This window comes from Phaseolus vulgaris, chromosome 6, assembly GCF_000499845.2.
Source record: "Phaseolus vulgaris cultivar G19833 chromosome 6, P. vulgaris v2.0, whole genome shotgun sequence".
NCBI lineage: Eukaryota > Viridiplantae > Streptophyta > Magnoliopsida > Fabales > Fabaceae > Phaseolus > Phaseolus vulgaris.
This window is the reverse complement of record NC_023754.2, coordinates 26,990,334-27,001,486: the sequence shown is the minus strand read 5'-3', so window position 1 is coordinate 27,001,486 and position 11,153 is coordinate 26,990,334. Positions and strand designations below refer to the sequence as shown.

Below are 11,153 nucleotides of genomic sequence, written 5' to 3'. Positions count from 1 at the left end.
ACAGGCACGACAGTTCATAAGCCTAACTTTTGTGTATGTCTAAATTAAGAAGAATATGGAACATTTGACAAGAAAAAATTGGAACTAAAACTAGATTATTTGCAGTATTTGGCACAGTACACACACATTCACATATGAATATGCTACTTACTTTCAACTACTCTACGCAATAGGGGTAGCCCTTTCGCGTTTTCAAAAGCCTAATCAACCACCTCATTTTCTTCTTCTTTATTACATCTCTCTCTACAAATTCGTTTCCAAAACTTTTTTATATTCTCAACAAAAATAAATATTCTAACACATACCACTAAATTGTACAAGTAAATCAACACATAACCATCTGTGTCTTGGAAACTTTGCTCGCGAATTACAAGGAAAAAACATATTAACGACAAACTTTTATAAAATAACCGAATGATAACTATTTTTTAATATTAAAACATTGAATTGAGATATTAAGTTAAAATAAAAAATTAACAAAACTAACTATAGAATGGTTGTATAATGGTATCCCACTAAATTCAACTACTTTTGTGCTTTTCCAATGTCATTTCTAAGTGTAAAAAAGAGTTGCTGGTCAAATGGTTTGATTGCGTGGGAATCAGTTTGAATGGAAGTAATGAGTCAACAAAAAAATTCAAAGAGAAGTGCAGATTTTCAACGCGAGAGAGTAAAATATTTAATTTAATTTGTAACTGTGGTGTCAGTAGGGAAAATCAAATTATTATTTATTAGTAATATTTTTATATTATTATTTTGTTAACACGTCGCTTATTTGATTATTCATAAATAATACAATAGTGTATTGAAAAATAAGAGCAGAAAACTGAGTATAGAATTGAGTTTTGTTGAAGTTATGCAATGCCTTCCCCAGTTGGCCCCTTAGGAGTGTGTGCTCATCCCAAAGTGTGATTTGAGGAGAAGAAATTAAGCAAGGAATATTGTGTATTTAGCAATGGAAGTTATTTTTTGATGGTTGTCTCCTCTGGAAGCACACCATGAAAAGGAGAAGACAGAGGCATGTTATGATTAAGATAAGACGATAACCTCGATCCAATCGTAAGAAAAAAGAGAAAAAAATTGTAATCTGAATAGCATGGTATGGGAACCAAAAAGGGGCGACATTAGTGACATTTGTGGAGTTTGAAAATAATGAAGTTGTGATTGGTTTTCATTGGTGTCCCCGCACCATCTAAACATAATATTATAGAGATGCCAAAAAATATAGAAAAAGGTGAAAAGAAAGTGGAATGTAAGTATGAAACTATATTAGAATTAAAATAAGGGTACAAAAAGAAAGGACAGCTCAATATTTATACACATAACTCATCTGCCAATTACAAAATCTCGGTGCCACCGACTCAAAAGTAATCAAACGCCGTTAGCTCATGCCTGCTGTTATTTACGTTGCCGTTATCGTTAGCGGGGCAAAACGGCGTCGTTTTGTGTCTTCTGAGGGAGGGAACCTCCGGCGGCGTCACCATTCGTATGAGCGCGAGATTGAGCCCAGCGAAGAAAGGGTGCTTCTTGACGTCGGCGGCGCCGCGCTTTGACCCAAGCCTGCGGTTCGGGTCCTTGTTGAGCAACCTGGAGATGAGGTCCCGCGCGTGCGTTTCAAGCGTGGTGGAGGGAGTGGCGGTGGGAAAGGCGAGGGAGTTTTTTATGATGTTGCGCAGCGTAGCCTCGTTCGATGAGCCCGCGAAGGGTGTGCGACTGTACACCATCTCGTAGATGAATATCCCGAAGGACCACCAGTCGACGGCGTTGCCGTGGGAGTTCCCGGAGGCCACTTCCGGTGATACGTACTCGTGTGTCCCCACGAAGGAGCAGGAGCGAGCCCCAACCGGTTCGGCCACAAAGAGGCGGTTCGGTTGGAGGGTTTGAACCTTCCTGGAGCGGAAGACGCGGTTGGAGAGGCAGGAGAACGGAGTGGAGTACTGGCGGGTGTAGGGTAACGTGCGTGCGAATGCAGGATCGAGGGAACAGTCAGGGGATTCAACGGCGGGGATTGCATGGGAGCAGAGAGAGAGATCGAAATCAGAAAGCATGATGTGACCGTCTGATCTGACCAACACGTTTTCTGGCTTTAGATCCCTGTAGATTATTCCCAGCATGTGGAGATACTCCAACGCCACCAGTACTTCAGCCGCGTAAAACCTGTAACAAACAAGAATATTAGTGCATGTGCAACAATTAATAAACATTAACTATGTTTCTCCAAAATCACAAAACGCTTCTTCTTCTTCCTTCCATTCTAACTTTACCAAAACAAACTTCCATTCCCCTCATCATCTACTCATCTTCATCCACTTACTTTCCCTTTTTTTTTGTACTGTTCATACAGATAAAAATATCGAAACGTGTCAACAGAACATCCTTTAATTTTATAATAATATCAACATTTCTGTATATTATTCTGTATATTATAAATTCTAATTATAGATTTTGAAATAATAAAGATAAAATGAGAACCTTTCAATTATTTTTGAAATAACTACCATATAAGTTTTTTTTAAAAAAATTGGGCGGTGAGATTAAATAGTCAAAACCTAATGTATTGGATAATTAATTTGAATATTTTTTCTCCAGAAGTATAAATTTCCTATATTAAAAATAAAAATAATGCTGATATCAATGTTTTACGTTCAGAAATAATAAAAGTAAATAAATATGGAAAATAAAAAATATAATAAGAAAACCAGCTTAACTATATTTTTGTTCTAAAATTAAGCATCATTTAAAATAATTTTCTTTTTTTAGTTTATAAAATTCATAGAAAAAGCAACAAGCACAACTTTTTTTTGACTAAATGCGGGCATGAAAAAAACACTTTTAAAAGGTTGTAATTTTTTTTATTACTTGGTTAAAGACATATTTACCAGGTTGTGAAAAGGTTATAATACTAATTGAAATTTTATATTAAATTACCAGATAGCTACAGATGTATGTGTTGAGGTGGGACTGAATTACAGGAGTGTAAAGTTGTTGACTTTAATTAACAATAAACTATAAATCATGTTATGACAAATTGGAAACAAGTAAAAAATATTAGTTATTCTTTGATGGGAATAAGGTATTTGAAGAGGAAAAGAAAAAGGAAAAATGTAAATTATTGAAGGAAAAAAACGGCGAGAAGAGAAGAGAAGAGAAGAGATGATGATGATAATGAGAAAAGAAGGAGAAGAAAGGAAGAAAGTTTGGGTATGGGTAAGTTACCTGGCAGAGGAGAGAGAGAAGCGTTTGTTAGGGTGGTTGTGTCGAAGGGAGTGCAAGTCTCCACCGGAGCAATACTCCATCACAATGCAAGAGAAATGCGAGGCCTCGAACTCCGCGTAGAGCGTAGGGAGGAAGGGGTGGTCCACCATCTTCAGAATCTTTCTCTCCATCTCCGCTCTCTGCGCCTTCTTCTTCAACGCCACCGCCTCCTTGTCCACCACCTTCATCGCGTAGAAGCACTCCTCCTCGTCGTGGCGGAGGCGGCAGAGGTACACGGTTCCGATGTCGCCGGCGCCGATGCGGCGGAGGAGGTGGAAGTCGCGGAAGGTGAGGGCGGAGTGGCGGCGGAAGATGGTGGAGTAGGCGAAGTCGGAGGAGCGGTGCGGCTTGACGAACAGGCTCTCCGGCGAGGAGGAGGAAGGGGGGAGGTCGAAGGAGAGGCGGCTGAAGCTGGTGCTGCAAACGCTCTCGTTGCTCATGGAAGTTCGTTGCGTGGAATTGACAGTCTCTGAACTCATCCCAGAATCACGAGCACAGGTAGTCTCAACTAACATCGTGGAACGACACCGGCGAGAGGAACGCACCTAGGGTTCATAGAAATTACAGAGAGAAAAGCGTTGGGAGAAGAAGGAGGGGTGGTTGTGTGGTATTTATGGGAAGGTGCAGTGCAGTTCAGTTGCTTTGGTTTGGAACTGGAAGGATTGGTTGGTTAAGCGATGTGGGCCTAGTTTTGTAGTACCACTCTCGTTAATGTTAAGCATTTATCTTTCTTTTTTTCCACTACTTTTCTGATTCTCTTTTTTTTTTTTTTTTTCTCTCTCATTATTTCAGTGACAAACCTGGCCTACAGGGATCACCTATGTTTCTCTCTCACTAAGCGCAAAATATTGGGTCTTATTCAACCCTGCTTTATTCTTTTACCCCGCATAAATATTATTGGTCTAAACACACATGCATGTACCTGCTACCAAACCAATACATTTCTTATAGTCACCCAAGGACAAATTACACTTACATCTCTAGAAGGACCTGTAATTATTTCCAAATGTGAAATGTAATAACATTAAGAGTTATTCTTTCACTTCATGCATAAATTTGTTTTTGTAATAATAGTAATAGGGATGTGAATTATTGAATAATTAGTAGGAGATTTTAATAAGGTTGGAGTTATTCTTTCACTTTGGCATATAAATATAGTCAATAATTACTTATTTTGTAGATTTTTTAAGAAAACATTTGCATGGACAAATAGTAGTAACTAGGCCCCTACACTACACCTAAGTTATAAGCATTGAATATATATATACCGACATGATACAAGTTGATAATAAATTGAAACAAACTATAATTAAATAGTGAGTGAGTCAATCCATTTCTACTATTAAAAAAATGTACGGATGGCTGATTCTTTTAAGGCTGGTGACACCGTTGGACACGTAACTCTTTTGAGGAAGTATATTTAAGTATATTTTTATCTGTCTGATGAAAGAAAAACATGGCCTTTAGAGCATAGACTACAGAGAAGAATTAAAGAACTTTGAACTTTGTGGCCTAGAAATTGGTAGTTTGTATACTCTCCAGATGGTTTCGAGTTTGGTGCAGAAAACATGTCAAAGATTCGTTCTACTCGAGACATACTGTTGGAACTACAACTCTCAATAACTACTCAACAAATTCAACTTCATTACGACTGAAAACATTTCACTTCGTACATATTCACGTTTAAGTAAAGTAAACTCTAAAATTAATGAGATTAACCTAATTAATAAAAACAATCAGTATATAACTGGAGTTATAACTGGAACCCTTTTTGTGTTCCACTACTTACTATATTTGTTTTTATGTTGATATATTCCGTGAATGAGGAAATTTGTAGCTAAAGGAAAAAGAGGAATAGGAATAGATAGAGAGTGTGATAATATGATGAAGAAGAAGCAGAACGAAGTGTGTGGAGTGAAGATAGGTGTTGGGTGTCCACAGAGAGTCATATCAAAGGAAAAGAGAGAGGTGACAAAGTAATGCCTGTAGATGCAGAGACATAGTGAGTGATAATGTTGAATCAAATGTGTTAATCTATAGATACGAATGCTGGAGCAAAGTTTTGGCCACAAGTTCACTGTGAGAGAAAATTGTGGGGCATGTTTGGACGCAAGTACTAACCATTAATAACATTGTCAACAGTGGTAGGACCAATCAACAGTACGACATTGGCCCAAACGTAAGTGCTGAACTGACCTCTCAAATTCAGACTTTTAACCTTTTCAAGCTACTGCATCTGCATGGGAATCTTGTTGTGCCACAGTTTTCGCTGTTAACGTTCTTCCCCAACCAAAATTCTTAGCTTCCTCCACACGTTGGAAAATCAATTCTCCAACAATATATACATATACACGCACTTCTGTGATATATAATATTTTCTAGGACAATATTAGCTGTGCACCAGTTTTCTGCTGCCATATTTTTTCTGTGCTCTGCCAAGGAAGGTACTTGTGCCACCAAACTTTGCATGTGTTTAGTGTTACATTGTAGTACAATAATTTTATCTTAAAAGAAGCTCAAAAATTAGTTTTAGCCACAGTAAAAGCAACTTCTGATCAACTGCTTCAGTCATTATTTCAAAAAGTTGTATCCACGTTTTTAGTTCTGATTTTTTACATTTCAAATTTTGATTTTCAGAAGTTTTGAACGATGACTTCATCAAGTTTAGAAGCATGTTAGTAGTGATTTTCTGATTTTCTGTCTAGCAGGATTTCAGATGTGTTCGGATTGTTGAAAGTAAAGTAAAATAACATGTAAGTGGTGGCTAATAAAATATTGTCTAGCTATTATTATTTCTCTTATAAAAATAATAAATTTATTTTAGGATAAAAGAAGGAAATATTGAAATCCAACAACGTATAGTTTATAATAAAATTATGTATGAAATACAATTTTCTTGCATTATTTGTACAAGGACTATTAACTATTTATATATAAAAAAAATCTTTTGTGGTTCTTCTAATTATTTAGTCATGGTTTAGGGTGCATGAAGAGTTATTAAAATAAAATGTTTACACTAAAAGATGGAAAATATTATACTTTCTATTAAGATATTTAAAATTTTCTTTGTTGAGAAATTATTGATGTCGATGTCCTCAATCATTCTTATAAAGTTTGCGATGCTGTTGAGTTTGAGTAAAAAACAATTATGTATGAAAAATGTTACATGGGAAACCAGCAACACAAAATCTAGTAAATAGAAAAATAAAATAAAAGCTGTGGAACCATATAATTCTGTGGTCCAATTTCCCTTTTCTTCTGAGGATGATGATAAGGAAAGATAAATGAAAGGGTTTAGATGTTATTAAATAGGTAAATTTGTTTTGCATGTCCCCTTCCCCTTTTTGCTTTAATTTGTATTAATTAAGTAGTAGTGGATGTTGAGTTTGGCAATGATTTATAAATATATGATCATAAAAAGTAACTATAGTGTAGCTATTTATACATAATATGTCACCATTGGTAAGGTTGTGGTGGCCGAAGGTGTTTCATGGAAGATTAGACAAATGCTAAAAAAGTTGCCCAACACCTTTGTGGTCCTCTTTTCTTTATCCTTTAGGATTACGTTAACGCATAAGTTACAAATTATTCTATGAAGTACTCGTGAATTGTCTTAGGTTCTATCTACATCATGGAACATATATAATTGCTCAATATATATAATATTTATAATATTTGATACAGCCCTAATGATTTTCAGTTTATCACTATGATTAGACAAGTGATGAAAGAACAATTAAGTTTCATAATTTGGTACCATAGTTAGTACACAAAAATAGGCAAAGATGATTAAATAATGACCAAACATGTTTTAATGATCATTATCTTCATACTAATTACACTTTATAGCCGCTCTCTTTATAATTTAAGACAAAAGTAAGTGTAATAAGACATTTTTAATAGACATTCATTAATAGAACTTTCACATTATATTTTGTGACTTTTATAGTATTTTTACTCTTGGTTTTGTAAGCACATGGTTGTGTCACTTCTTCTCAAAAGACAATATTAAGTTTGTGCAAGGTTTATATTTTTTTTACAGGTTCTTGGAAGGTCCATGTTATTATGGATTGTGTTTTGGAGGCTATGATGTAAGATTATGATGTAAGATTCTTGTTCTCAAATGTGTTTTAGGAAATTATGTGATTTATGCAAGGAGTCAATACACTAAAAAAATTATTAAATAAAAATTAATTTTAAAAATAAAAAATAATTAGTTGGTATAGTGATTAAATTAGAGACCATTTTAAAGAAAAAAATTTATTAAATTTTATTATTAATAAATAATTTTTAAATTGGTATTATCAAGTTCCAACTACCAATTATTTAGATTTTAAATTTGGTAGAAAAACATTGGTAACTAATTAGATATCAATTTAAAAACTATTTATGAATAATAGAAACCAATAATTTTTTTAATCTTTAAAATATCTTTAATTTAATTACTATAATAATTAATTATTTTTAATCTCTAAAATTGATTTCTATTTAATGATTTTTTTTAATAATATCTTTAAATATATGTATTTATATTTTCTTGATAAAACAAAATACTATTTTTTTACTTCCTCGTTATCACATCATTTCTGAAAATGCAGACTCATTCTTACCTTAATGACAAAAAATTTAAATAAACCCATATTTTTAATTCTTCTATTTAATTTTACTTAATTATATTTTAAATAAATTTATTTTAGAAAAATTTAATCTTTCGTTTTTATTCTGGAAGAACATGTACTTGTTTAAGAAACTTTTTTTAAATTAAAGAAACATAATATCTTTCTCATAATGTGTTTGTTTTGTTGCAGAAAATGGTTTCTTACTCTAGTTGGTGTATAAATGCTGTTTGTTTTTTTAATTAACAATAAAAAGTAATATAAATGAAAATATTTGGGATACTCCAAATCCACGTACAATAAGTCTTGTTCTTAGCAAGTTTACTGTAAAACAAAAAATAAGACAATAACATAACTCATGTCAAGGATATAAGACATAACATCTTCACAAAGGTATATTGATTATTTGCTCCTCCTCAGCATCTGAGGTTGAATCGCACTCAGCAACATGTGTTCTCATCCAAAATAGAACCCACCATAAAAGAGAAGGGAGATCGTTAGTCATCAATAGATGTTGCATTAAAAAGTAGAATGCAGTGTTAGGAACTTAGGAGATAGGTTCTGGTGTGTGCTCAAGTGAGAAAGAGATATCTCTAATTATATTATTAAATAGAAGAAATTTTGTTAATTAAAGGTTTTATTCAATTTTGAAGTGTTAGTAGTGGAGAAATACTAAAATGGATTGAAAGAGGTGGGAAATGTTGTTTGTTAAATGTGCATGAAAGTTTTACTGTTAAGGGAAGTTACAATGAAGAAGGAGAGATTTTAATGAAATTACTCTTCAAAATATACAAGTCTTTGTAGCAGCAAAATGAGCAACTGACAGAAATTATATACTGTAATGTGCAAAGCGAAATGAATCATCTTTAGTTGCAACACAGGAAGTGTTTGGTTGCTGGAAATTAACAGAAATCTGATGTCTTATGGTTGCAAATCATGTGGGAATGGAAAAATTATGCAGTGTCTTGGTGTGTTAAAAATGATTTGTTAAGTCTAATATGAAAAGAAGAGGAAGTAGTGATTTTGTAAAGTTGATGGTATTGGTTTATTTAGCAAAGATGTAGTTAATGAAATATTAAATTTGTCCTTAATTGAATGAATGAGAATGAGAATGAGATTGTGATGAGATTGATGCATGTTTAGAAAAAATGACAATTAAGTTGATGGGCATTAAATATGTTGTCGAATTAGTTAAGGCAAGCAACGTAATGAAGTGAAAGTGGAGAGATTAGATGAAAAGAGTGCATGCATGGCATGTTATGTTATGTTATGGTGATTGGAAGCAACAGAACTAGGGTTGGAGAGAGAGAGGGTCCCTCCACTAATTGATGCAAATTGATTGGGTCCCATTGGAAAAGAACAATTCTCCAAAAAGGCTACATCATTTTTTAATTATTTCACACACACCCTCATCCTTTTGTTGGAAGGAGATTCACAAGAAATTGGTGTAAAGGGACCCATCATTTTGTTGGTGTGGGAATTCGTGTTTTCGGAAAGACCAGCAAAAAGTGCATCAAGTGGAATTCTTGGTGCCATGGGTCCATGCCGTTTTCTTCAAAAGGGGAACCCAAACTCTCACTACTCATCACTCTTTGTTTCTTAGTGACCTTCATGACAAATATTTGAACCACCATCAAATTTCTTATCCAACCAAACTTTTTACTACTTTACTCACGTCACAACAACCACTTTTCACTTTCACTTCTTGTTAAAAAACACACACACAAGACAATGCAACAGTTTATTTCCCTTTTTTCTACAGGGCCAGCTATTCAAATTCAGATAATTATACACACTAATTATAAACATAGATAGTTATTCGTTTCTACAAATTTCGGATTATCATGATAATATTATTTGGGGTGCAAGCGTTTGAATTATTAGTGGGGGATTATTTTCAGCAAAAAAACCAGGAAACCCTAAACGGATTCAACTCCAAAAATAGGGTTTCATGGTAAATGATTAACCCAACTCTTTCTACATTTGAAAATAATTGATATGATATTCTTCCTTAGGTCAATAATTTACCATGAAATTATTTAATCTGGCTTTTACATAAAATAAGTTAGACAACTCAAAAGGAAGGTTCTGCAAATGTTTTCCAAAACAAAGTAGAGCTGGTATATATGCAGCAACTTCCTAACAGTATGATGAGTAGGAGGAACCAATAATTTGATTGTGTGATGATCCAAACCATAGTGAATGGTGGGTGGAGAAGATGCAATCCACTAAGATCTCATTTAGCCAAACATAAGATCACATAATCATTTCACTAGGGCTCAAAATTGAACTTAAACAATAGGTTTTGCAGTAGCTAAAAAGGTCCTAATGAGAAGCATGATGAATGGCACCAAATTCTAATTACACCTAAAAGAGATTTGTGGGAGAAATTTGAAGTGTTGTGGTGTATTACTTGTTTGAGAAGCTGTCACCTTCTCTGCCAACCCTCTCTGAGGTTTTATCATTTACTGACAAACAATTGTGTACAATAATTGAGGACCCAGGTTGCATATTAACCTCAGACCTAAAAATATTCATGACGTTATTTATGAGTACCAGAGCTTCTGCCATATGAGTAACATGTGCATGCCATTAAGATTCTCTTCAAGTCTCAGATATATATATATATATATATATATATATATATATATATATATATATATATATTATACTACTATACATCTGCGTGGACAAACTATCTATATATCAATTGTGATATACATCAATTATAATCAAGACAAACTTATAATAAACTTTCTATTTCGTTTAGTCTTTTCATAACTTTTCAAATTAAATGTCATTTACTTCTTTCAATTCAATAATTAACAATCTCATTCTAATATCATCCTAAATGAATACTCGCATTATTCTTTCATTATTAATTATAAAATAAACAGGTGAGAGAGAGTATTGTTCAATTGTATATATTATTACATGTTATAGACCAATTAAATAAAAGAACAACAACATATAATATCGTAATTATTTATATGAAAGAAAAAGTTAAAGACATATTAATAAAACTATTCTATTCACTGACTTATAATTGTTTTTCTTAATATGTATGATTTAAGATGAAATGGATGAAAGTAAATTACTTACTTTTCTCGTTAATTAAAAACCTTTATTTTTTATTTATTTAACTGTCTTTAAAGTTCAAGACAACATAAATTATTTTTTTATTATTTATTATTTACCTAATTTTTAAATAGTTTATATATTGTAATGTAGAATAAAAAGGCTAAATAGATAAAATTATAAGTATTTTATTTCAGTTAAATA

General features: G+C 33.1%; 1 protein-coding gene across 1 annotated transcript; it reads right to left on the bottom strand.

The window, feature by feature from the left end:
* Positions 1-1,246: 1,246 nt before the first annotated feature.
* On the bottom strand, positions 1,247-3,916 carry LOC137832397 (protein kinase PINOID). The gene is made up of 2 exons (XM_068640549.1): positions 3,217-3,916; positions 1,247-2,157 (listed from the first exon to the last, which is right to left on the bottom strand). Exons 1-2 carry the CDS (start codon positions 3,768-3,770, stop codon positions 1,362-1,364), a joined length of 1,350 nt encoding a protein of 449 aa, XP_068496650.1. The 5' UTR covers positions 3,771-3,916; the 3' UTR covers positions 1,247-1,361.
* Between the last annotated feature and the right edge of the window lie 7,237 nt (positions 3,917-11,153).

Excerpts from the sequence above, each read along its gene's own strand:
- LOC137832397 (XM_068640549.1), bottom strand. The coding sequence starts at position 3,770 with ATGTTAGTTGAGACTACCTGTGCTCGTGATTCTGGGATGAGTTCAGAG. Across the intron at positions 2,158-3,216 it reads TTCTCTCTCTCCTCTGCCAG|GTTTTACGCGGCTGAAGTAC; the intron begins GTAACTTACCCA and ends TGTTTGTTACAG.